Source organism: Anomaloglossus baeobatrachus, chromosome 6 (assembly GCF_048569485.1).
Source record: "Anomaloglossus baeobatrachus isolate aAnoBae1 chromosome 6, aAnoBae1.hap1, whole genome shotgun sequence".
NCBI classification, from domain to species: Eukaryota; Metazoa; Chordata; class Amphibia; order Anura; family Aromobatidae; genus Anomaloglossus; species Anomaloglossus baeobatrachus.
This window is the reverse complement of record NC_134358.1, coordinates 42,999,663-43,026,701: the sequence shown is the minus strand read 5'-3', so window position 1 is coordinate 43,026,701 and position 27,039 is coordinate 42,999,663. Positions and strand designations below refer to the sequence as shown.

Sequence of the window (27,039 nt, the reverse complement as noted above, 5' to 3'; positions counted from 1 at the left end):
AGGTTGCAAAATTACAAAATGCAGGAGAGTGGGACATTATGTGTCTTTCTGCCATTATAATGACAGAAAAGACTGATATGAAGTGCACAAGCACAAGAAAATCACCAGAGCGCTCTACGCTGTGAAAAGCAGTAGAAAATGGCTCTGGAGTGAACATGTGACCGCCTCATGTAGGATGAAGCTATGGATCCTGGGTAAACTTATGCATTTACCCTCCTTCAGTTTTTTTGCAGTACACAAAAAAAACGGAAGGCACACGGATGACAAACAGATGACATACGGACCGTCTACGGAACGGAAACGGATGCCACACGGATGCACCCGTGAAAAAAAACGGACTGTTTTTTGAAGACCGCAAAAATGGATCGGTCGTGTTAATGTAGCCTTATTCTGATCTGCCGTTTATAAACAGCAGGCAGAAATAAGTGAATAACGCCCCCCAGCGTCAGAAAATCTCCGGGGTTTCAGGGCTAGCTGAGACCCTGGAGATCATGATTCAGGACGGTTTTTCCGGTCCCCGCTCACGTGATCACAGGTATACACCGTACACCGATGATCACGTTACAGTAAATGACAGCGCCGGTAAAAAATTATTTATCTCCCATCTGGCATGAACAAACATGATAAATCTCCTCCCTGGTCCCCTCCGGTCCCCCGGTGTCGCCAAAGTGGCCCCCCTGATGCCCTCCCAGAAATCCAAGATGGCCACGCGCACAGCAGCGCGCCGGCCGCATTCACCCTACTCCTCTGATTTCTGTCGCATGTACCATGACACATGCGACAGAAAACTCCTCCCCAGGCCCTGCCAGGTCACCCCCTATTACCCCATCGGTGTTCCCTGGTGTCCCACGGTACCTGTGCAGCGTTGATCCCCCCACGGCCCTCTCCTTCACAATAGATGCTGCCGCATGCACAGAGCGGCTGTCAGCTCAGCTTCCTGTGTTCAGACACAGTGAGTGGTGGTTATGCATCTGTAAGCTAAATGGGTGGCACGGTGGCTCAGTGGTTAGCACTGCAGTCTTGCAGCGCTGAGGTCCTGGGTTCAATTCTCACCAAGGATACCATCTGCAAGGAGTTTGTATGTTCTCCCTGTGTTTGCGTGGGTTTCCTCCGGGTACTCTGGTTTCCTCCAAAGACATACAGCGCTATGGAATTAATAACGCTATATAAATGAATAAATTATTATTATTACTGCAATGCCCTGCTCATGAGGTAAGGAACATAATTGATCAGGAGAGCTATATACTACATTTCCAAATGGAGGGATTTGCTTTTATAGTTTCCCTGCTGAACGACTACCAAACATGAGAGTCCGTTATACGCCACAAGAAAACACATCTAAATAGCGAGCTCTGTTGTTAAGTATTCATTCAGCTGGATAACTGGACTTAAAGGGGTATTCCATCTCCAAGATCCTATCCCCAATATATAGTAGGTGGAATAGCAATAATATCAGCAAATACCAATATTTGGAAATGTAGAATAGTTCTCCTGATTAGGCATGCCCTTACCTCATGAGCAGGGCATTGCAGCTTTGGTAGCAACCATTACGACATGGACTCTGCTGCTGTGGACCCGAGGAGAGTGAGTGCAGATTCATTGCACCCACACTCCTCACATGAAGGGTCTGCACTCCTAGAAAATGGGGGATACGTTCCCTGAGTGTCTCCCCCCCCATATTCTAGACGGTCCAGAGTCGTCGTGGGACCCCTTTATTTTTTTTCTTACAAGAAATTGGTGAAAGAGGAAATGTTTTGGGGACTGTTTTTTCAAATAAATTTCTTTTGTCGATTTTTTTTTGTTAGTACTGACAGTTTATGATGTTGGGTATCTAATAGACGCCATGACATCACAAACTGCTGGGCTTGATGTCAGGTGACCTTACAGCTAGTATCAACCCGATTTATTACCCCGTTTGCCACTGCACCAGGGCACGGGATGAGCTGGGGTGAAGCGCCAGGATTGGCACATCTAGTGGATGCGCCACGTCTGGGGTGCCTGCGGCCTGCTATTTTTAGGCTGTGAAGGCCCAATAACTATGGACCTTTCCACCCTGAGAATACCAGACCACAGCTGTCCGCTTTACCTTGGCTGGTGATCCAATTTGGGGGGGACCCTACTTTTTTTGTGTAATTATTAATATTTATAAAATAATTATAAAAAAAGAGCCTGGGGGGACCTCCACATTGGATCCCCAACCACGGTAAAGCTGCCAGCTGTGGTTTTCAGGCTACAGCCGTCTGCTTTACCCTAGCTGGCTATCAAAAATGGGGGGACCCAACGTCATTTTTTTTAACTATTTTTTAAATAGAAAAAATTAATGGGCTTCCCTGTATTTTGATTGCCAACCAAGGTAACGGCAGGCAGATGGGGGTGGCAACCCATAGCTCTCTGCTTTATCTGCGCTGAGAATCAAAAATACCGCGGAGCGCTACGTCATTTTTTTAAAGATTTATTTTTACAGCACTGTGATGTCCAGCAATCAAAATACAGGGAAGCCCATTTTGTTTTTAGTTATTTAAATAAATAATTAAAAAAAATATATATGGGCTCCCGCTGTATTTTTTGTATTGCTAGCTAAGGGTAATCCAAGCAGCTACTGGCTGCTAACCCCCACTGCTTGGTGTTACCTTCACTGGCAATGTAAAATCCAGGGAAGCATTTTTTATTTTTTTTGCCAAAAAACTACAAAAAAAGGACGTGAGCTTCGCCATATTTTTGTATGCTAGCCAGGTATAGCAGGCAGGTGCTGGAAGAGTTGGATGCAGTGCCAGAAGATGGCGCTTCTATGAAAAGTGCCATTTTCTGAGGCGGCTGCAGACTGCAATTTGCAGCAGTGGGGCCCAGAAAGCTCAGGCCAACCTGTGCTGCGGATTCCAATCCCCAGCTGCCTAGTTGTACCTGGCTGGACACAAAAATGGGGCGAAGCCTACGTCATTTGTTTTCTAATTATTTCATTAAATTCATGAAATAATAAAAAAGGGCTTCCCTTTATTTTTGGTTCCCAGCCAGGTACAAATAGTCAAGTTCAGGCAGCAATTTCAGCGTTCCAAGTGCCTTTAAATGAATTTGAAGAAACTGCACTTCAGGATTGTAGTGAGGATGAGGTAAACTCCTATTGGAACACTTGATGAGCTGGGGCACCTCATCCTCACTACAATCCTGAAGTGCAGTTTTTTCAAATTCATTTAAAGGCACTTGGAACGCTGAAATTGCTGCTTATAATTTAAGCCTCTATTAAAAACCTTTTTGCTTATGGATTGAAAAAAACTCTTCAGGTATCTGAAAAATCATATTGCAGTGATAGTTTCAATTGGCATTAAATATCATATGCCTTGAAGCATCACTTAATATACTATACTAGATTTAGAGAGACAATTTGAATATTTCCTAGAGGGGCGTGGCAGCTATAAGTCCCCTTACCTGGCAGCCAGACTGGCTTGCAAAGTCTCCTTAAGGAGAATAGTGTTCCCCCGTGGTCCCCACATAGCTTTCTCATGAGCCAGATCAGACACCCCCATACTTTGCACTGACGAGGGGCAAGCACCCCGAAACACCGTGTCTGCAAATTGGGATTCTGATCTGGCTTATATATCCTGAGTCATATTGCAAAGGATTGTTGAAAATCCACTTGTGACTTTTAGGATCGCTACTTCCAATAGGTGGCGCTGTGCTAGAGTTTGTCTCCTTTACTGGAGAGACAATTTGTATGCTAGATTTAATAATTGCTCTACTACCGGCCGGGGTACTGCAACCAGACACCTGGTATCTGTTTGCTGCACTATCAATTACTTATTCTTCATTTTTACTTTTATTTTTATTTCTACCATATGTGGTTTATTCTTCTTTCTTTTTCCCTGTTCTATTGTGTGAATTGTTTTGAATAAATTTGTGTCTAAAACAAGGATAGCAATAAAAAGTACAAAATATTAATAAAAAAACCTCTTATCAGCGCTGGTTTATTGGGGATTTTTTATTTTAAAAAAATCTCAATTAAAATTCATTTCTGATTCCAGGCAAATTAAAGGGGATTTTTTGCCTACAAACCTAGCTGCAGATTTAATGGTTATTGGGGTCAAGCGCTAACAATTGTCTGTAGACTACTTGGTATATCCATCCAGGACTGTATGCAGAAGTTTTTTGCCCACCAAAAAAATGACGTGGGCTTCGCCATATTTTTGTATGCTAGCCAGGTACAGCAGGCAGCCACGGGCTGCCTCCAACCCCCAGTTGCCTATTTGTACCCGGCTGGGAACCAAAAATATAGGGAAGCCCGTTTTTTTTAATTATTTCACTTATTTCATGAAATAATTAAAAAGCAAATGACGTGGGCTTTGCCCCATTTTTGTGTCCAGCCAGGTACAACTAGGCAGCTGGGGATTGGAATCTGCAGCACAGGTTAGCCCGAGGTTTCTTGGCGCCTCTGCTGCGAATTGCAGTCCGCAGCCGCCCCAGAAAATGGCGCTCTCATAAAAGCGCCATCATCTGGCGCTGTATCCAACTCTTCCAACAGCCCTGGAGCCGGGTGGCTTGTTGGGTAATCATGAGTTAATACTGGCTTTGTTTTACTAGCCAGTATTAAGCCAGAGATTCTTAATGTCAGGCACGTTTGACCCGGCCATTAAAAATCTCCAATAAAGGGTTAAAAAAAAAACACCACACAGAGAAAAAATACTTTAATAGAAATAAATACACAGACACATTAGAGACTCCATCTTTATTACCCCCTGTCAGCCCTCCACGATCCATGGTCTTCTGTCTTTCTCGTTCAACAAATGCAGCTCTGCTCCATCACTGCTGCATGGGGGAAGACGCTGCTGCTCCCCGTGCAGCCTTCACTCCGTGAGTGATCAGTGCTGCTGGCTGTCAGTGGTAACGTTGACAGACGCGTTACCATAGCAACGGTGCTCCCGGAGCCGCGGTTAGCGGTGACGTCACCGCTAACTGCGTTGCTATGGCAACGGTGATCTCCGTTAATGACCGGCTGTGTCAGCCGGTCCCTAACGGAACGGGGAGTCGACCGTGTGCTAGAGCATGTCGCCGGTACACGGCGATACACAAATGTGCACCGTGTACCGGAGAGATGCACTCGCAGGTCCTACATGACGCGTCATAGTCATGTGACCAGTCTGTAGCCAATGAGATAATAGCCACGTGACTGGTCACATGGCTATTTTGACGTCACGATAGGTCCTGCATCACTGCTGGCAGTGCTGGTCACCGGGAGGATTCAGCGATCATCGGATGGAATAGCGGCAGGAGACAGAGTGCAGGAGGGATCGCGGGGACCGGTAAGTGTTATGGCAATGTTTATTAACTGTTTGTGTACATTTATCATGCATTTTTATGTGTTTGTGATTGCCTCCCATTATATCCTATAGGTTCGAGTTTGGTTCGTCGAACGTTCGACGAACCGAACTCGAACGGGACCTCCGTTCGACGAACTGAACTCGAGCCGAACCACGACCGGTTCGCTCATCTCTACTCATCGCTGAAGAAGACAGACCTCCATTCCATCCACCATTGTTCTCTTCCTCTGCACCACGATAGCCTTTGAGAACAGTGGAATGAAGTCAATGGACATCTAAAGCTGGTCATCTAGTTCGTAGCGCAATGTTGTTTAAACATCTTCTGATGGATTGTGTAGACACTGATTGACACCTTAGGTTTTGTGTGGGATGTCCAATTTCACTTAGAGTACAGAATAGATCACTTTGTGCCAATCTTTGAAATCAACAAGACTACAATGGACTACATGGGCATGAAGAGGCCGTTCCAAGAGAATGTCACACTGGTCCTACTTTTGGGATTACAGTGTGGGGTGAAAAGGACTGGTAGGCAAACCTCTTTATTCTTCATTCCAGTTAAGGTAACAGCTCGATGTTACATTGATTTGGTGGTGGAACCAGTGATACGGGCATTTCTCGTAAGTGTCTAAAGAGATATTCAACATAACACAAGGCCACATGTTACTCATGCTACCGTGAACAGCCTGCATGACCTAAGCCTGCTGCCATGACCACAGTGTTTCTAAACTTTTCTCCCACCAAGCACATCTGGAATGTCATTGGTCAGGATTTGCACAGGAGCTGCCAGCAGCAGATCTTGATGAGTTGCCCAAGAATACAACAGTACTTAGAAAACCATTAAAGCACCATTCCCATCAAAGTTTTTATCATCTTGTTATATTGCTATATCTTATTATATGCCACTATGTACTTGCAATTGCTCATTTTGCCCTTCTAACCAGTAAATTCCTCTCTTCTCTCCGAGCTATGTAGAAACAGGAAGTTTCTTGTCCCTGCATGAATCATCCCACTCTTAAATGCCTGACACATCTGCTCTCCTGCTACCCTCACCAGGGACTTTTGCAGTGATGTCTCATGCAGGGAAATAGATTTAATCACATGATGTTATAGACCTAATGGAAACAGAAGCATCAACTGGGTAAAATGAGCAATTGTAAGTACACAGTTCTATATTATATGTTAACTGCAATATATTAAGAAGATAAAAACTTTGATGAGTGTGCTTCTTTAACGCCTTCAAAATACAAAGTAGTGTCTCTGACTTTGATGTAGTCTCGTAAACCGAGCCCATATCTATCCCAGCAGATGAAGGCTGATTTAATCAGCAAATATCTGCTTCTAAGGCCGGCTTTGCACATTACGACATCGCATGCCGATGCTGCGATGTCGAGTGCGATAGTCCCCGCCCCCGTCGTACGTGCGATATCTTGTGATAGCTGCCGTAGCGAACATTATCGCTACGGCAGCTTCACATGCACTCACCTGTCCTGCGATGTCGCTCTGGCCGGCGACCCGCCTCCTTCCTAAGGGGGCGGGCCGTGCGGCGTCACAGCGACATCACACGGCAGGCGGCCAATAGCAACGGAGGGGCGGAGATGAGCAGGATGTAAACATACCGCCCACCTCCTTCCTTCTCATAGCAGCCAGGACGCAGGTAAGGTGATGTTCCTCGCTCCTGCGGCTTTACACACAGCGATGTGTGCTGCCGCAGGAACGAGAAACAACATCGTAACTGTCTCTGCACCGGCATTATGGAAATGTCAGAGACTACACCAATGATACGATAACGACGCTTTTGCGCTGGTTCATCGTATCAAAAAGGTTTTACACACTACGACATCGCAAGTGACGCCAGATGTGCGTCACTTTCGATTTGACCCCACCGACATCGCACCTGCGATGTCGTAGTGTGCAAAGCCGGCCTAACAGTTCCGCCTGCAGCTCTTAACCTGTTAAATGCCACTGTCAATCTCTGCGAGTAGCATTTAACAAGCGCTGACAGGGGGCGCGTCATTCCACATGCCCATTAGCTGGCCAATAAAGTGATCGTGGGTGGCCGAAGAGTTGGGATGACAGTCTGGGATTTATTGATGACCCCCCGTGCCTGTCATTATGAATCTCCTGTGAATGCCAGCTTGTAGCTGAAGGTCATAGTAGATTATGATTTTTGCAATACATAGCCGTACTAGTGCACTGCTATGTATACTACAAGCGATCATACGATCGCAGCCTCAAACTCCCTAAGGTGAATATTAATAACTGTAAAAAGTAAAAAAAAAGTTTTTCAAAACATGAAAAAAAAGTTAGTTAAAAATAACCCCCGTTTTGCCACATTAAAATTAAAACTATTAAAAAATAAATAAAAATACACATAATTGGTATAGTTGTGTTCATAAAAGTCAGCTCTACCAACCTATAAAACAAATTAATCCAAATCGGTAAATGGTGCAACATGCAATAAAAGGCGACCAAAACACTGTATCTTCCAAAAAATGGTATTAGTAAAATATCCAGAAAAAAGTTCTTTGTTTGAGTTCTTGTAAAACGGCAACAAACGCAAATTTTTATTTTTTTACAAATTTCAAAATGTTTTTCCACCAATTAAATATTAAAAACTATATATGTTTGATATCCGCGTACTCGTACAGACCTGGAAAATTATATTACCTAGTCACCTTAACCGTATGGTGAAAATGGTACATAAAAAGAAAACTAAACAATTGTGGAATTGCCCTTTTTTTTGTGCAGTTTTGTTTTACATTTTCCAGCACAATATGTGGTAGAATGAATGGTGTCAAGCCCTCATACAGCCATGGGGATGGAAAACTAAAAAAGTTATGGCTCTTGGAAGAGGAGAAAAAAACAAAAATGAAAAAATGTGGGAAGGGGTTAATAATCTCATTGATAGTAGCTGAGGCTGTAAGTACAGGACTTCTGCACATGGCACTCATTCATACTCATGAATAAATAGAGAGCCTTGGATAATTTCACTTCCATTCCTTCATCTGCGTATCATTAACGTCTACCAATTCTGCGATTTTCATACTCCCCTAACTTTTCCTTCTTGTTGCAATTTCAACGTTGAGAAATATAATTGGTAACAACATGCAATAAAACAATCTTCTTATTCAGCCTAAAATTTAGGTGTTGTTTTTTTTTGCTTTAACTCATTCCAAAAAAATGAAATAAAAGTGATACAAAAGTTCTGTACATGAGAATGACACTATTAGTATAACATAAAAAACACTTTATAATACTTACCTAACGGTTGCGTGGTGGGTAGAGTTGAGCGGACTGCGTGAGGAGCGGAATCCGGGATGAGAGAGAGAGAGGAGAGAGAGGAAAGAGAGGAAAGAGAGGAGAGAGAAGAGAGAGAGGAGGAGAGAGAGAGAAAAAAAAAAAAAAATAAATGAAATCCGAATCCGAATCGTGCTCCCCGAATCCCGTGTCCGGGTCGGACCTGGATCTACCGCTGAAACCGCGCGGATCCGGATATTTCAAGTCCGGGTCCGCTCAACACTAGTGGTGGGCCTAATGGGCGTCTCCGTTGTCCGGATCCTGGCGCCGCATGTTTTGTCCATCTTTGATCTTCTTCTCTAGCCGCGGTGCATGACGGGTCCGACGTCATCCACACTCGCCGGCATTCAGGTCCTGAGCAGGGCAGATCAAAGTATTGTAGTGCGCCTGCGCAGGATCGGCGAGTGTGTATGACGTAGCTGTGTCATGCACAGAGGCTTCAGAAAGAGGACGAAGATGGTCGAAAGGGGAGGCGCCGGCACCGGACAACAGAGACGCCCATTAGGCCCTCCGAGCGACCATTAGGTAAGTATTATAAAGTGTTTTTTATATTATACTCCCGGCCTGAGCTCTTATATAAAGCATGTTAGAATGCTGCATATAAGAACCTGGTGGTGGTGGCCGCAGCTTAAAGGCCAAAAAAGTGGTGACAGGTTCCCTTTAATCATCACGGACACTTTCAGGGAAGGTTTTCTACAAACTATTGGAGGCCTCTGTGGGAATTTTTACTCCTTCATCCATAAAAGCATTTTTAAAGTGACAGTGATGTTGGGGAGCAGCCGGGCTCACAGCCTCTATTCTAATTCATCCTTAAAAAATATTGGATGGGGACAGGGTACGGGCTCCAAATGGCTGGTCATCTTCTTCCACCAAACTCCCCGTACTTGTGTGTATGGAGCTTGCCCACTGAGCACAGTCATGGGGTACAAAAAAAGGGTCTTCCCCAAACTGTTCCCACAAAGCTGGAGACTACAATTGTCCACAATGTCATATACTAGAATTAAGATTTAACCTTCACTGGAACTAAAGGCCCAAGGCCAACCCCTGATGACAGCCCAGACCATTATCCTCCTCCACCAAACTGTACAGCGAGCACAATGCAGTCAGGCAGGTAACGTTCTCCTGTCATTCAACAAACCAACACTCGTCCATCACCAGGTAGAAATGTGTAATCGGTCACTGCACAGAACATGTCTCTTCCAGAATCCAGTGGTGGCTGCTTTACACAGCTCCATCCGACGCTCGGCAAAGTGCTTGGTGATGTACGGCTCAGCAATGTGCTTGGTGATGTACGGCTTGACATTGTGCTTAGTGATGTACAGAATAGCATTGTGCTTGGTGATGTATGGCTCGGCATTGTGCTTGGTGATGTATGACTCAGCAATGTGCTTGGTGATGTACGGCTCGGCATTGTGCTTGGTGATATATAACTCAGCATTGTGCTTGGTGATGTATGGCTCGGCATTGTGCTTGTTGATATACGGCTTGGCATTGTGCTTGGTGATGTACGGCTCGGCATTGTGCTTGGTGATGTATGGCTCGGCATTGTGCTTGGTGATGTGCGGCTCGGCATTGTGCTTGGTGATGTACAGCAAGGCATTGTGTTTGGTGATGTACGGCTCGGCATTGTGTTTGGTGATGTACGGCTTAGCATTGTGCTCGGTGATGTACGGCTCGGCATTGTGCTTGGTGATGTATGGCTCGGTATTGTGCTCGGTGATGTACGGCTCGGCATTGTGCTTGGTGATGTATGGCTCGGCATTGTGCTTGGTGATGTATGGCTCGGCATTGTGCTTGGTGATGTATGGCTCAGGATTGTGCTTGGTGATGTACAGCTCGGCATTGTGCTTGGTGATTTACGGCTCAGCATTGTGCTTGGTGATGTAGGGCTCGGCATTGTGCTTGGTGATGTATGGCTCGGCATTGTGCTTGGTGATGTACGGCTCAGCATTGTGCTTGGTGATGTACGGCTCGGCATTGTGCTTGGTGATGTACAGCTCGGCATTGTGCTTGGTGAGGTATGGCTCAGCATTGTGCTTGGTGATGTACGGCTCGGAATTGTGCTTGGTGATGTATGGCTCGGCATTGTGCTTGGTCATGTATTGCTCGGCATTGTGCTTGGTCATGTATGGCTCAGCATTGTGCTTGGTGATGTATGGCTCGGCATTGTGCTTGGTGATGTATGGCTTGGCATTGTGCTTGTGTCGCGGGCGGGGAGGAGGGTGTCAGCACACTACGCTCGCCCCCCCTTCTGCTCGGGTCCGGCGGCCGCTGCTCAGTGGTGGCTCGAGCCGTAGGCCGGATCCCGGGGGTTTCTCGAGCGGCACTCCTCGCCCGTGAGTGAAAGGGGTTTGTTGGGTGCGGGGATTGTTATAGTTCGTGACGCCACCCACGGTTGTGGTGATTTCACCACCGCTGCTCAATGCGGGGATCCCGGGGATGGTGGTGCGGAGCAGCCAGGTGTTGTGTTGCCCCTCCGTGGGCAGGGGTTGGTGATCCCGGGGCCCGGTGATGGTTTGTGAGGTGCGGGGCCTGGTGGGCGCAGGGACGCAGGGGCAGCGTTGTGCCTTGCGGCACTGTGGTACTCACTCAGCCTGAGACACGGACACAGTTTGTACGGTAAACCAAACGGCTGGTAGGACGGTCCCACAGACGGCTGCACCTGCTCTCCCGGTAGGTGACGGTGATGTCCCTCTTCCTTGCACCTATGGTTGACTTGTGGTAGCGGTGGATTCCCTCCGGTTACCCGCTCCCCGACTACAATCTGGGCCGGAGGAGCTCTACTCTTTGCCCGCAGGCGCTGGCCCTGAGAAACTGGTGCCTTGGCGGTGGCGGTGTCTCTCTGCTTCAGGTTGGACTGTTGCCTTCAATCGGGACTTGGTTGCTGGGGGATCTACGTCCCCTTCACTGACGGATTCGGCAAATTTGGCGACTCCTAGCCTTGCCGGGGTCCGAGAGGCCCCTGCCCTGGTGCTGACTGTCCTTCGAAACACTGCTCCAGACCACCGGGCACACAGCCAACGGGGTCCTTCCAGGAACTTCCAAACGGTCCCCCTCCAGACAGTCACCGCCGTCGCTGACCTTGCTGATCTGGCCCTACACAAAGCTGGATCCTTCAGGCTTTCCTTCCTTCTTGTCACCTCACTTGCTTTCCTCCTTTACCACTTTTCTACTTTCACTACTTGTTTACTCCTTCACTTAGCTCCTCACTCAAGCTCCCCCTGAGCTAATCTGCCTGGTTTCTCCCGCCTCCGGAACTGTGACCTCCTCGGTGGGCGGAGCCAACCGCCTGGCCCACCCCCTGGTGTGGATCATCAGCTTCTGGAGGAAGGCAACAAGGATTTGTAGTTTAGTTGTGATGTGCCTACCTGGAGTGTGAGGTGTGGTGGTGTTGTGACCTGTGACCCCTGGCTTGCCCAGGGCGTCACATTCCCCCTTAGCAAAATGCAGGCCGTCCGCGGGCTGCCGTCCTACAACGGTTTTATTTTTCTGAAAAAGATAACATTTGGAAAATCAACATATATACATTTTTAATAACTCTTCCCAAGACGGGAGGCACATTTCTTAAACGTTGCAACGGTTTACGGTTACGGTTTCCGCTCTCTCCCACCCAAGCAACCTGGCCCTGATGCTGCCCCTAAAACCCAGGCAGCACCCCTTGACCCACAGTCCAGCACACGGTACCCGAGCGGGATCTGTCCTTCCCTCCAGAGGGTAGCCACCGGTTCCTTTGGTGGCTGGGCCCTAGCCTGCTCTGCTGAGGGCTCTCCCTCCAACCTGCCTTTCCGGAGGCGGCCTGCGGAAAACGGTAACGGTAACCAACATATTTACAAGCCACTAACGTCTGTGGTTGCCCTGCAAGTTCACGGGCTTGTCCATGGATAGTTCCCATGCATTTTTAAACGGTCCCCACGGGGACAACGGTGCCGGCTCCGGCCGGTTCAATCACTAAGCAAATCAGGTAACTGTTCGGTAATTATCATTTTCATCAGTAGAACTTTCAACTTTTCAACACACAACCAACCACTCTGCACATTCCCTGACCCCTTTTATCACAGAACGGTCTCCCTGTACCTAAGTGGGGGTCTACCTAGGTTGGAACGGGTGGACCTTCGGGGCCCGGTGTCAGTGGTGCTGGGCAGTGGGGCAGGGGGAACAACTGGTTCCACCTCCCGGCTTTCGTGTGGGACAGGTGGAGGCATAGGGGAGCTGGGCATAGGTTCATCCCTGGGCACTGGCATCGGTTCTGGCTCACGGTTGACCGCTTCCACTACTTCTTCATCCACAGGTTGTGGGAACAGTATCACTGGAAGAATCACCGCGCCGTTCTGCATAGGCCAGTCTGCGGGGAAGTCACCCATCACCGTGTGGATCACCTCTTTTTCCTTCTCTGCTGGGGGAGGAGCTGGCACCTCCGGCATTGTCCTCAAGGCTGGTGGGCACCTTTTCAAATGGTCCCGAGAAACCGTGGCCAAAGTGCCCCCTTGGTCGCGACTGATCTGGTAAGTCTTTCCATTTTCCCATCCGGTGGGCTGAATGACGTAGGGGGTTTGTTCCCACTGATCATCCAGCTTGTGGGTCTTTCTCTTCCGCTTCAACACCACATCTTCAGGCTGGAAAGGCCCGGCAGCCGCTCTCTGATTGAAGTGCCGCTCCTGCTGTTTTCGACTCTGACCCAGGTTCTTCTCCACATACTCCTGAATCTGTCGGTACTGCACCCTCCGCCGGGCATCCCATTCAGCCGTTGCGGGGAGCGTCTCTGGGGCTTCCAATCCCATTTCCAAATCCACTGGCAGCCGGCCAGGCCGAGCTCTCATCAGATACGCTGGGGTGCACTTTGTCGAGCTGGACGGGATATTATTGTACATATCGACCAAGTCAGGCAGCTTCTCCGGCCACAGGTTCCGTTCCTCTAGTGGCAACGTCTTGAGGAGACCCAGGACTAGATGGTTCATCTTCTCACACATACCGTTGGTCTGGGCATGGTAAGGGGTGGTCCGGATCTTCTTGCAACCATACAGCTGACAAAACTCATGGAATACCTCCGCTTCAAAGGCTGGACCTTGGTCGGTGAGCACCCTCTCAGGGTATCCATGGGGCCGACAGAAGTACGCCTGGAACGCTCTCACAGCGGTACGGCCGGTTAAGTCCTTGACCGGGACAACCACCATGAACCGAGAATAATGGTCCACTATGGTCAGAGCATAGGTATACCCACTTCGGCTGGGGGTGAGCTTCACATGGTCCAAGGCGACCAGCTCCAACGGTTGGTGTGTAACGATGGGATGCAGGGGGGCCTTCTGGCTAGCTTCATCCTTCCTCCTCAACGTACAAGGACCACATTCTCGACACCAGGCTTCCACCGACTCCCGCATCCCACTCCAATAGAACCGCTCTCTTAACAGCATCTCCAGCTTCTTCCATCCGAAGTGGCCGGCTCCATCATGATACGCCTGCAGAACGGTGGGCACATCAGCCTGGGGAATAACCAGCTGGCGGGTCTTCTCGTGGGTCTTCGGGTTAATCAGCTCCCGGTACAGCCTCCCCTGATGCAGGCACAGTCGGGCCCGTTCTTTCCACAAGCGTTGGGCCTCCGCTGGGGCGGCAGGGTCCATCCCGGCGGCGCCTTGCTCTACCAGGTTCTTGACCAAGCGGACCGCAGGCGCCTGATTTTGAGCTTCTTGCCACTTCTGACTAGGTAGCGGATCCAGATTCACCCGTTGTTGATGGACATGGATCTTCTCACCTGATGGCCGGTGGAATGCAGGCAACTCGATCTCCTCGAGGTCATCATCTTTGCACTCACCTTCTGACAAGTGGGGCATTCGAGAGAGGGCATCAGCATTGATGTTGACACGACCGGCCCTATATTTGATGGTGAAGTCGTAGTTGGCTAGTCTGGCTACCCACCGTTGTTCTAATGCACCCAGTTTGGCCGTGTCCAGGTGAGTCAACGGATTGTTATCCGTAAAAGCGGTGAACTTTGCGGCGGCCAGGTAGTGGCGGAACAGCTCGGTGATAGCCCACACCAGTGCCAGGAGCTCAAGCTTGAAAGAGCTATAGTTCTCAGGGTTCCTTTCGGTCGGCCGGAGTTTTCGACTAGCATAGGCAATCACTTTCTCTTTGCCTTCCTGGACCTGGGATAGGACTGCCCCCAAACCCACATTGCTGGCATCAGTGTGGAGAATGAATGGGCAGCCGTAGTCTGGATACGCCAGGACCTCTTCTCCGGTCAAAGCCTCCTTCAGCTGACGGAAGGACTCCTCATGCCTGTCCTCCCACACCAGTGGGGCTGGTCTCCCCCCCTTGGTCTGTCCCACGAGGAGGTCTTGCATGGAGGCAGCCATCTTCGTGTACCCCTTGATGAAGCGCCGGTAGTACCCCACCAGACCCAGGAACTGCCTTACTTCCCTTACTGTAGTTGGTCTCGGCCAGCTCTGGATGGCAGTGATCTTCTCAGGGTCGGGGGCGACACCATCCGCACTCACCACATGCCCTAGATACTGCACCCTGGGCTTCAGCAGGTGGCATTTAGAGGGCTTCAATTTCATCCCGTACTTGGCAAGGGACGCGAACACCTCGGCCAGGTGCACCAGATGGGCTTCATACATCTGGGAATAAACAATCACATCATCCAAGTACAGCAGGACGGTCTCGAAGTTTAAATGTCCCAAACAGCACTCCATCAGCCGTTGGAAGGTCCCAGGGGCATTGCACAGCCCAAACGGCATGCTATTGAATTCGCAAAGCCCCATCGGGGTGGTGAAGGCGGTCTTCTCCCGGTCTTCTGGGGCCACGGCCACTTGCCAGTACCCACTGGTGAGGTCCAGGGTAGAGAAATAATTTGCCGTCCGCAGTGCGGCCAACGATTCTTCAATACGGGGCAGCGGGTAGGCATCTTTGTGGGTTATCTGATTAATCTTCCGGTAGTCCACACACATCCGCATGGTACCATCCTTCTTCTTGACCAGTACCAACGGAGCGGCCCAGGGACTACAGCTATCCCGAATGACCCCTGCCTCCTTCATATTCCTCAACATATCTTTGGCACACTGGTAATGTGCAGGGGGAATAGGCCGGTACCTCTCCTTGATAGGGGGGTGTTCACCAGTGGGGATGTGATGTTGGACCCCTTTGATCTGCCCGAAGTCTAGTGGGTGCTTACTGAATACCTGTTCATACTCCTGCACCACCCTGTATACCCCCGCTTTGTGATGTGTAGGGGTAGCGTCAGTGCCCACATGTAGCTGTTCGTGCCACTCTTTCACCTCCCCCTGCGGTGGGGAAGTGCTGGTAGCAGGTGGGGAGACCGAGGGACTGGTTTCATGGATGGTATGAGGGTCTAGGGTGAGCAGTTTGGCGATGGTAGCATACCGGGGGAGCCTGACCTCTTCCTCCCCACAATTCAACACCCTCACGGGCACCCTCCCCTTTTTCACGTCTACCACCCCTCGGGCGGCTATTACGGTGGGCCAGTGCTCGGAGGGTATGGGCTCCATCATGGCAGGGTAGTCACGCCCCTGAGGTCCTACGGCTGCCCTACACCAGATCATCATATCACTTCTGGGGGGCACAAGCAACGGGGCCGCATCCATCACTCTCACGCCACCAATCTCTCCTCCTGTTGAATTCACATGCTGGCGGTACATCAAGGCACGAATTTCACGCTGCACAGCTCTCTGTCGGCTCCCTGCCGCCGTGGCGGCCAGCTGTTGCAATAGGGCCAACACATCACCCATACAGTGCTCCATCACATTGGTTCCCAGCACTATCTTCGGGTTATGATCACTGGGCTCATTCATGATCACAATCATACCCTGGTGTTGCAGTTCAGCTTGCCCCACTGTCATGGCCACCTGCTTATACCCCACTTGGGTAAAGGGAGTCCATTGGCAGCAATCAGCGTTATACTAGTATCTGGGGGTGCCAGCTCGTCCGCCCCCCAATACCGCTGGTACAATGTGTATGGTATGGTGGTTACCTGGGATCCAGTGTCCAAGAGAGCCATCACCGGTATACCGTCCACAACCACGGGAATGATGGGTCGAGCTCCGATATACCGATCCCGCCAGTCCGAGGGGCCACGGGGTTCTACTCCTGAGGATTGGCCCGGGGCCCCAGGGGTTGCTCGTTTAACGGGCACTCTCGAAAGTAATGCCCCGGCTTACGGCACTTGTAGCAGATTGGAGGCCTGCTCCGCGGGGGATTAGCACCCCTCCGCTGCATCCAGGGTACATCTTCAGGGCTGTCAGCAAGCTGTATCTGTGCTGAAGGCTGAGATCTGGTCCGAGGCTGTAGTGCAGCAAGGATTTTAGCAAGGTCTCCGTCCATACGACGGACCTGGGCTGCCAGTTCTTCCACCGTGCTGCTCGGGGCTGCAGGTATTGGAGAGGTTGGTTTGGCTGAGGCCGCCACAACGGGAGCCGTCTCAACGGGCCACGGGGCGGGTTCCAGAACTTCGGCAGCTGGGGGCTGTAGTGCTTTAATGGCCCGCTCCTTTAACACAGCAAAGTCCACATCAGGATGTTCCAGGGCCCACAGCCGGAGTTGTTTACGATCCTCAGGGGACCTCATCCCCTGCGCAAATTGCTCCACTAACATCTTGTTGCTATCCGCCTCATTAATAGGGTTCGCCCGCTTCAGCGTGCGGAGGGCGGTCTGCAGACGTAGAGCATAGTCCCGAATGCTATCCCCAGCTCGTTGCCGGCACTGGTAAAACTGCATCCTCAGCTCAGCTTCAGTCCGGGTCTCGAAGGCAGTCTGTAGCTTCTCAAAGATGGTGGCTACAGAGAGCCGGTCCCCCTCGGCCCAGGTCTCCGCTTCCTGCTCCGCCGCACCCGTTAGCTGGCCTAGCACTATCGCTGCCCGTTGCTTATCAGTCAGGGGGTACAGATCTAGCAACGGGTTAAGCTTTTTCCGGAAGGCCTGTAGGGCATCCGGTTTCCCGTCATACTGCGGTAGCCAGGCAGCTCCGGGCGCATAGGGCAAGGAGAACGGCATGACCTGAACGAGCGCGGGGGCCGTGGCACCTCCCGCCGGTACGGCCGGGACCTGGGCAGGCCCATTCCCATCCGCGGGTGCCGCTGCGGCTGCGACCACCGCTCCTCCAGCGGCTCCGTCGGGCGCAGACATCTTGTTTCCGTCCCCCTTAGCTCTTTCCGGCCCCTCCTCTCTCGGGGCGGGGTCTTGGCCTTCGCGCCTCTACTGCTCGAGAAGACGCTCGAGCGGGAACTTTTCGCGCCAAAGATGGCGGCTTCTGAAATTTTTCTGCCGGATACCTCCGGCGGTAACAAGGCGCACCTCTACCAGACGGCAGAGCGGTAAGATCCTGTTCGTGACGCCAAGTTGTCGCGGGCGGGGAGGAGGGTGTCAGCACACTACGCTCGCCCCCCTTCTGCTCGGGTCCGGCGGCCGCTGCTCAGTGGTGGCTCGAGCCGTAGGCCGGATCCCGGGGGTTTTCTCGAGCGGCACTCCTCGCCCGTGAGTGAAAGGGGTTTGTTGGGTGCGGGGATTGTTATAGTTCGTGACGCCACCCACGGTTGTGGTGATTTCACCACCGCTGCTCAATGCGGGGATCCCGGGGATGGTGGTGCGGAGCAGCCAGGTGTTGTGTTGCCCCTCCGTGGGCAGGGGTTGGTGATCCCGGGGCCCGGTGATGGTTTGTGAGGTGCGGGGCCTGGTGGGCGCAGGGACGCGGGGGCAGCGTTGTGCCTTGCGGCACTGTGGTACTCACTCAGCCTGAGACACGGACACAGTTTGTACGGTAAACCAAACGGCTGATAGGACGGTCCCACAGACGGCTGCACCTGCTCTCCCGGTAGGTGACGGTGATGTCCCTCTTCCTTGCACCTATGGTTGACTTGTGGTAGCGGTGGATTCCCTCCGGTTACCCGCTCCCCGACTACAATCTGGGCCGGAGGAGCTCTACTCTTTGCCCGCAGGCGCTGGCCCTGAGAAACTGGTGCCTTGGCGGTGGCGGTGTCTCTCTGCTTCAGGTTGGACTGTTGCCTTCAATCGGGACTTGGTTGCTGGGGGATCTACGTCCCCTTCACTGACGGATTCGGCAAATTTGGCGACTCCTAGCCTTGCCGGGGTCCGAGAGGCCCCTGCCCTGGTGCTGACTGTCCTTCGGAACACTGCTCCAGACCACCGGGCACACAGCCAACGGGGTCCTTCCAGGAACTTCCAAACGGTCCCCCTCCAGACAGTCACCGCCGTCGCTGACCTTGCTGATCTGGCCCTACACAAAGCTGGACCCTTCAGGCTTTCCTTCCTTCTTGTCACCTCACTTGCTTTCCTCCTTTACCACTTTTCTACTTTCACTACTTGTTTACTCCTTCACTTAGCTCCTCACTCAAGCTCCCCCTGAGCTAATCTGCCTGGTTTCTCCCGCCTCCAGAACTGTGACCTCCTCGGTGGGCAGAGCCAACCGCCTGGCCCACCCCCTGGTGTGGATCATCAGCTTCTGGAGGAAGGCAACAAGGATTTGTAGTTTAGCTGTGATGTGCCTACCTGGAGTGTGGGGTGTGGTGGTGTTGTGACCTGTGACCCCTGGCTTGCCCAGCGCGTCACACTTGGTGATGTATTGCTCGACATTGTGCTTGGTAATGTATGGTTCAGCATTGTGCTTGGTGATGTATGGCTCAGCATTGTGCTTGGTGATGTATTGTTCGACATTGTGCTTGGTAATGTACAGCTCGGCATCGTGCTTGGTGATGTATGGCTCGGCATTGTGCTTGGTGATGTATGGCTCGACATTGTGCTTGGTAATGTATGGCTCAGTATTCTGCTTGGTGATATATGGCTCGGCATTGTGCTTGGTGATGTATGGCTTGGCATTGTGCTTGGTGATGTATTGCTCGACATTGTGCTTGGTAATGTATGGATCAGCATTGTGCTTGGTGATGTATAGCTGCTGCAGCTGCTCGGCAATGAAGCTCCCGGGTTGCACAGTGTTTGTGCTGATGTCACCAGAGGAGGTCTGGACTCTGCAGTTATGGGGTCATCAGAGCGTTGGCGACTTTTTTGCTCTCTGCTTCTCAGCACTCGGCCCCCCACTCTGTAACGTTACTTCATGGAGGAGTTGCTGCAGTTGCTTCCACTTCTCAATAATATCACTCACAGGTGTTGATAGAGGATTCAATAAACTAATTTACATATAAAATGTAACGAGGTAAACCAGACGACTGAAAGCAATGCGTGGATACTATCTCACTTCTTGTATGTTTAGCACCGCAATGCAATTTTTCCATGGCGGTAGTCTTCTATCTTTGTGGTGCAATCCCACTATTATGTGAAGGGCTGCTCTTTTTTTTTTTTACACATTATGCACATTGCATCTGATCTGTGTCTGGATCGATTCCATGTAATTATTTTATTTGGCTGGGATGTAATAGGGGTTGTGACCCCTGCAGGGTACAGGCTGTAGTGGTGGCAGCACAGAAGAGACGGCTTAGTTAACAGTGGAAAATCATTATTTGCTTCCGGCATTTGATAGCCTTGATTTGCTTGTATACAAAAATAATATAACATCCTGTATATAGAAAAGATAATAAAGATGTGAATACTTTACCTCCAAAAATGATCCAGAACGCACAGGCGTAGGGAATGTAAAATTCTCCGTACAGAAACAGGAATTTTAAAATGTCGGTTACAATCTTTCCGAGCATCACAATGAACGGGCCGAGAAGACTGATAAAAAATAATAAAAAGAAAATGTTACAAAAAGCGCTAAGCATGCTAATATATGTGACATACGTCTGGTCTTGGTATATAGAGATTAGATGCACACATAATACGTATGCAATAGGTGGTTTCATTGCATAGCGCATGGCTACTTTACTATACCTAGACACCACTTCTATTCCTATAGCTGCCGACGTTCTCAAGTTAAAGGCGGTGGACAGGATGTGGGTGGACACACTGTAAATGGTACATTATAACATCATCCTACAATCCTTTTTGTTGGAAAACTCCCCCCAAAATTACCCCCTTTCAGGGTTTCCCTACTGCTGAATGTAATCCAAGCTGCAGGATCATGGAAAAGACAATACATAGAGTATGGAGCTCTCCTGTTTCATCTCTGTATGTTGTGTCAGATCCCTACGATCAGCTATTGATGACCTATCCTAAGAATATTTTGGCAGCAGCTTAAAAGGGACAGTGGCAGTGGCGGCTGGGGGAAGGGGGGTGCCGGGCTGCCCTGCCCTCCCCAACCCCGGTCGGCAATGTCACTGCACAAGGACTGGCGGGGTGCACGGCTCCGCACTTTAACAGTGACAGTGCTGGCCGGATCAAGGGCGGTGCGGGGCAGCCCTGCACTCCGACCCCCATTCGGCACTGTCACCGCTAAATGGCTGGCGGGGTGCGTGGCATGGCCCTGCACTTTAAGACAGAGTGTGTTACGCAGGTCACCTGAGGTCATACCGTGGGAACCCGGGTATGACCTTCGGTTATCTGAGTGACATCACTTCTGCCAGCCAGGTCCCCCTTGACAGTGTTTCCCAGATCCTGGAGAGTTCGGACATGTTTTCAGTCTCTCCTGGCTCCATGGCACCCAAATGCATCTCAAGGCTCTGGCCAACTGGTCCAGGAAGCCATTATCTATCCCCCATGAGATGGCTGGATTGTCATTGTAAATAAGCACTTGTACCTTCCCCCTCCCCCCATCTCATTGTAGATTGTAAGCTCTCACGAGCAGGGTTGCCATTTTTCCCTTTAAATATTGTATCTTCTATAATTGTTACTTGTTTGTATATGTTTATGTACAGTATATGATATGTATATGTATATGAGCCTCCTGAATTGTAAAGCGCTGTGGAATATGTTGGCGCTATAGAAATAAAGATTATTATTAAGATTATTATTATGTAGCAGAGCCAGGACCGTCGTTGGAAGTCGTGTGAATTAGCGGGAACTTCAAAGGTCTTCTTGGGGTTAATAAAGAGGGGAAAGAGGGTGCAATCTTTTATTTCAAATAAAGAATTTTTTTCTGTGTTTATTTTTTTTTACTTATAGGATTAGTGATGGTGTGTCTCAAAGACCCCTACCCATCACTAATTCTGGGCTTGATGACAGTTATGCCTTGTCATTAACCCCTTATTACCCTGATTGCCACTGCACCAGGGCAATCAGATAGAGCTGGGTAAAGTGCCGGGATTGTCGCATCTAATGGATGCGACAATTCTGGGGCGGCTGTAGGCTGCTATTCTTATGCTGGAGGGCTCCTAATAACCATGGGACTCCCCAATCTGAGCATACCAGCCCCCAGCTGTTGGACTTTATCACGGCTGGGTATCAAACTTGGGGAGAACTGCATGTTGGTTTTTTTTTTTTTTGTTATTTATTGAAATAATTTAAAAAAAAAAGCCACTACGGTTCCTCTTATTTTGATACACAGCCAAGATAGATGTACGGCTGGGGAGCTGGGGACTGCAGCCTGTAGACGGTGGCTTGACCTGTGCTGGGTATCATAATATGGGGTCCTACACCAATTGTTTTATTTATTTATCTTTACTGTACAATACTGACCCACACACATCGTCTGTGATTAAAAGCATCAGATATGCAGTTACACAGGCTGGAGGCTGGTCTGAATGCAACCAATCACAGACACCGGTATGCTGGGAAAGCAGTGCATATGCAATGAAGGTAAATTATCAGCCCCGGAAGTGAATGCTCAGCCTGAAAGCAGTGACAGATGACCCAGGGCCTCGGTAAGTACAGCGTGCCTGCTCCTATCCCTTTTACCAACAGTTTTAAACCGCTGGATTCTGGTCCCCATAGACTTGTATAGGGACCGGAATCTGGCCCGAAACCGGGTTTTAAAAACCAGATAACATGGACCCGCCGGCCCCGGTTATCTGCGAGTTTGCTCATCACTAATAACAATACTGGGCTGCTTGTTGCAGTTGTGATAGAACAACAGTTTTTTTTGTTGTAGATGTAGCAGAGCTTGGACCTTTACTGGCCTGCCACGCTGTGGAGTAGTTGGATGCATGTGATGGAGCATTGTCCTGCATGAAAATCATGTTTTTCTTGAACGATACCGACTTCATGTACCACTGCTTGAAGAAGTTGTCTTCCAGAAACTGGCAGTAGGTCTGGGAGTTGAGCTTCACTCCATCCTCAACCCGAAAAAGGTCCCACAGGTTCATCTTTGATGATACCAGCCCATACCAGTACCCCACCTCCACCTTGCTGGCATCTGAGTCGGAGTGGAGCTCTCTGCCCTTTACTGATCCAGCCTCTGGCCCATCCATCTGGTCCATCAAGAGTCACTCTCATTTCATCAGTCCATAAAACCTTTGAAAAATCAGTCTTAAGATATTTCTTGGTCCAGTCTTGACGTTTATCTTATGTTTCTTGGTCAGAGGTGGTGGTTTTCAGCCTTCCTTACCTTGGCCATGTCCCTGAGTATGGCACACCTTGTGCTTTTTGATACTCCAGTAATGTTGCAGCTCTGAAATATGGCCAAACTGGTGGCAAATGGCATCTTGGCAGCTTCACGCTTGATTTTCCAAAATTTATGGGCAGTTATTTTGCGCCTTTTTTGCCCAACACGCTTCTTGCGACCCTGTTGGCTATTTGCCATGAAACGCTTGATTGTTCGGTGATCACGCTTCAAAAGTTTGGCAATTTCAAGACTCCTGCATCCCTCTGCAAGACATCTCACAATTTTGGTCTTTTCAGAGCCCGTCAAATCTCTCTTCTGACCCATTTTGCCAAAGGAAAGGAAGTTGCCTAATAATTAAGCACACCTTATATAGGGTGTTGAGGTCATTACACCGCACCCCTCCTCATTACAGAGATGCACATCACCGGATTTACTTAATTAGTAGTTGGCTCTCAGCCTATACAGCTTGGAGTAGGATGACATGTATAAAAAACATCATGTGATCAAAAAACTCATTTGCCCAATAATTCTGCACACAGTGTATAATGAATGGGTCTGCTCACACATCAGTGATTTTTCACTGACCGTGTCTCCGTGCGGCGTACACGCCTGTCCGTGATTGCCGCAAGGAGACAAGTCCATTTTTTTCTGGCATCACTGATGTCCCACGGACTACACTATGGTTTGGTCTGTGATACACATACCAGAAAAAAATGTGCATTGAAAATAGAAAACATTTACCCGGCTCCAGTGACGCTCTGTGCAGCCTTATTTGAGCAGTATATAAACATATATACATTTTAGTCTCCATAATATCTGATTTTCTCTACCTGATACAGTAGGGTTAACATGACCTTCACCTTTCTACTAGTTTGTCCCTTTTATCAGGTTTGCTTGGGCCTTTATTGTGATAAATGAGGGCAGATGATGACTGATGATCAGTGAACGACCTGATCGTTGTTTCCCCCCTGTCAATATGCCACTGACAGGAGGAAATAAATGATGAGGAGGTCACTGAAATATCAATCACAGCTGGAGATGTAAAAGCATGAGCCTCCATGACTGACAGCGGACGTATGGATAATGCACCATTAGCGCCAGGAACATCTGCCTTTGCTATCCCTATGCTTTAGCCAGAGGCAAAGAGCCCCTTCTCCCTGTCACTGTATGTCTAATTGTCATACGCCTGGGTTCACTAGAACTAAATCTAGGCAAAGTAAAAAACAAACTGGTCATAAATATATTGCATCCAAAAACTATAATTTATAGTTAAAATTCAGCTAGCTAAATGTATCTTTGTACCGTGTTAGCCAGTTTTTTATCGCTAGCTAAATGGTCTCCATATCATAGGAGTGATGTGATATAAAAAAAAATAATTGCATTTTACGGTCCCCCCTTTTTTTGTTTTACTTGAATCAGCACTCCTCATATTTGACCCAGATGTTTATAAATTAGAACGAGACAGCAAGAGGAGTTCTGCATATTTTTGCTCACATTGCATAGCCTGAGAAATTGTAGGAGCGGAGTTTTTAGATGTATTCACTTGGTGTTGGAGGTGTGTGTCTGTGTCGGCCATTGGCGGTGTGGCCTGGAGTCATGGGGACTCAGCCTACCAGCATAGGTGCTGCAGGGGACCAGGTCACCCACTATGCTGATGTACTGTTGCTGCAATGGTGGTTGGTGCGTGACGCCGCACGGCTTAGTTTAGGGACCCAATAAGACCTTCACCGGGACATGGTAGAAGGCTTCATACAGTCTGAGGCCTCCGACACACTCACGTGAAAATCACGCACGTGCCGAGAGACACGTATTTCCCCTGCGTGTTGCGTGCAGGTAAGTACGTGTCTCTGGTACGTGCCACGTGTGTTCTCCGCATGCCATCCGTGATAACATACGGAGAACAGGTTATTTACATACTCATGTGGTCCTTGCTGCTGTCCGTGGTGCTGATCTTCGGTCTCCAGCCCTGCCGTCTCCCCGCTGCTGCTGCTGCCGGCCGCAGTGAAGTGAATATTAAATGAGAATAATGAGCGGCGGTCAGCAGAAAGTGACAGCAGCGGCAGAGACAGGAGGGCTGGAGAAGGTGAGTTAAGGTTCTTTTTTTTTTCTCTCTGACACGTGTGTTTTCTCCGGCGCGTGTCAGACGGGATCGCATCCACACTACACCCGTGTGGTACGGGTGCGGGCCGTGTGACACCCATGCTGCCGGAGAAAACACTGACATGTCGGCGTGTAGAAAAACGCACACACGTACAAACGCACACGGACACACGTTCCGTGTGGTTTTACGTGTGTGTGCCTGCTACAATAGGGTAGCATTGCTGTACGTGTCTCCGTGCCACCGGTACGTGTAAAAAATGGCAAACACGTCCCGGCGGCACGGATGTGTGTCGCAGGCCTGAGGACATGTGGCAGGTGAGGTTTTTTTAGATCTATTCGCTTGGAGTGGTTACTGGGTGGTGGCCATTGCTGCTGTGCTTATGGAGTTGTGTGGACTGGAGTCATGGGTAATCAGCCTAGCATTATGGATGCTGTGGGGCACCAGGTCATCCGGCCTGCCGGTGTTGCTAGTGGTTGGCGCTCGGCGTCACACCTTTTAGGTTTTGGCACTCCCTGAGAGGTTCTCCGTGACACGGTAGTGGGTTTTGTACAGTCTGAGGACATGTGAAATGTGAGTTTTTTAGATGTATTCACTTGGTGTTGGTACTGGGTGCTTGTGGAATTGCGTTTTCTGGAGTCACGGGGATTCAGCCTAGCAGCATGGATGAAAGTAAAAATGCATGGATGAAAGTAAAAATGCATGGATGAAAGTAAAAATAATCCTAAAATATTCTTTAACTACATAAACAGTAAAAAACTGAAAAGCGATAGTGTTGGCCCCCTTAAAAATAGTCTTGGTGAAATGGTGGAAGGGGATGAGGGTAAAGCCAACCTGCTGAATGACTTTTTTTCTACGGTTTTTATACAAGAAAATGCCATGGCAGATGACATGACCAGTGATACCATAAATTCACCCTTGAATATTACCTGCTTAACCCAGCAGGAAGTACGCCGCCGCCTCGAAATCACTAAGGTTGACAAATCTCCGGGCCCGGATGGCTACACCCCAGAGTACTACAGGAATTGAGTTCTGTGATAGATAGACCATTATTTTTAATCTTCTCAGATTCCTTAATAACAGGGTCGGTACCGCAGGACTGGCGCATAGCAAATGTGGTGCCAATATTCAAAAAGGGGACAAAAACTGAGCCGGGAAATTATAGGCCGGTAAGTTTAACCTCTAGGGTTGGTAAAATCCTTGAGGGTTTCTTGAGAGATGCTATACTGGAGTATCTCAAGAAAAATAACCTTATGACAGAGTATCAACATGGGTTTATGAGGGATCGATCCTGTCAAACTAATTTGATCAGCTTCTATGAAGAGGTAAGTTCAAGCCTGGACCAGGGAAATGCAGTGGATGTTGTGTATATGGACTTTTCAAAAGCTTTTGATACGGTGCCACACAAAAGGTTGGTACTAGTGATGAGCGAGTATGCTTGTTACTACTCGGTACTCGCACGAGTATCACTGTACTCGGGCTACTCGGCGGGGACCGAGTAATCTCGCAATACTCGTGCTGTACTCGTGGTCTTCATGTTGGCGCTCTTTTTAGAGCCAGCCCTTATGCAGGGATTGGCTGGCAGACCACTGCAATGCCACAGCCCTGTTGTGGAATTGCAGTGATTGGCCGGCCCTCACAGCATGACCGTGCCTTTAGCCCGACACTTCCCCGCTCGGCTACGGCCCCTCCCGCACTCCACTCCGCGTGTATATATATATGCACGCTTACACACACACGCACGTTTTTTTTTTTAATTTACAGTTTTATGGTTTCTACATGCTGCCGGTGGTCATTTCAGAATAATACTCGGGTCTCCCATAGGATAACATTGGGCTCGGTGCTCGGGCCGAGTACACGAGTATCTTGGGATGCTCGGCCCGAGCCTCGAGCACCCGAGCTTTTTAGTACTCGCTCATCACTAGTTGGTACATAAAATG

At 49.4% G+C, this 27,039-nt stretch overlaps 1 protein-coding gene across 5 annotated transcripts in view; it reads right to left on the bottom strand.

Annotated features, from left to right (window-relative positions):
• The window catches only part of LOC142317006 (uncharacterized), a 378,054-nt gene that overhangs the window by 61,026 nt on the left and 289,989 nt on the right, over positions 1-27,039 (bottom strand). For 4 of the 5 annotated variants that reach the window (XR_012754656.1, XM_075352880.1, XM_075352879.1 and 1 more), the window contains 2 exons: positions 20,179-20,297; positions 8,571-8,603 (listed from right to left, as the gene is read on the bottom strand). Coding sequence is in view for 4 of the 5 variants with exons in the window: in XM_075352880.1 (XP_075208995.1) it covers positions 8,571-8,603; positions 20,179-20,297 (152 nt within the window). In the remaining variant the exon portion in view is untranslated. The remainder of the gene's footprint in view (positions 1-8,570; positions 8,604-20,178; positions 20,298-27,039) is intronic. The other variant, XM_075352881.1, reaches the window with a different exon arrangement.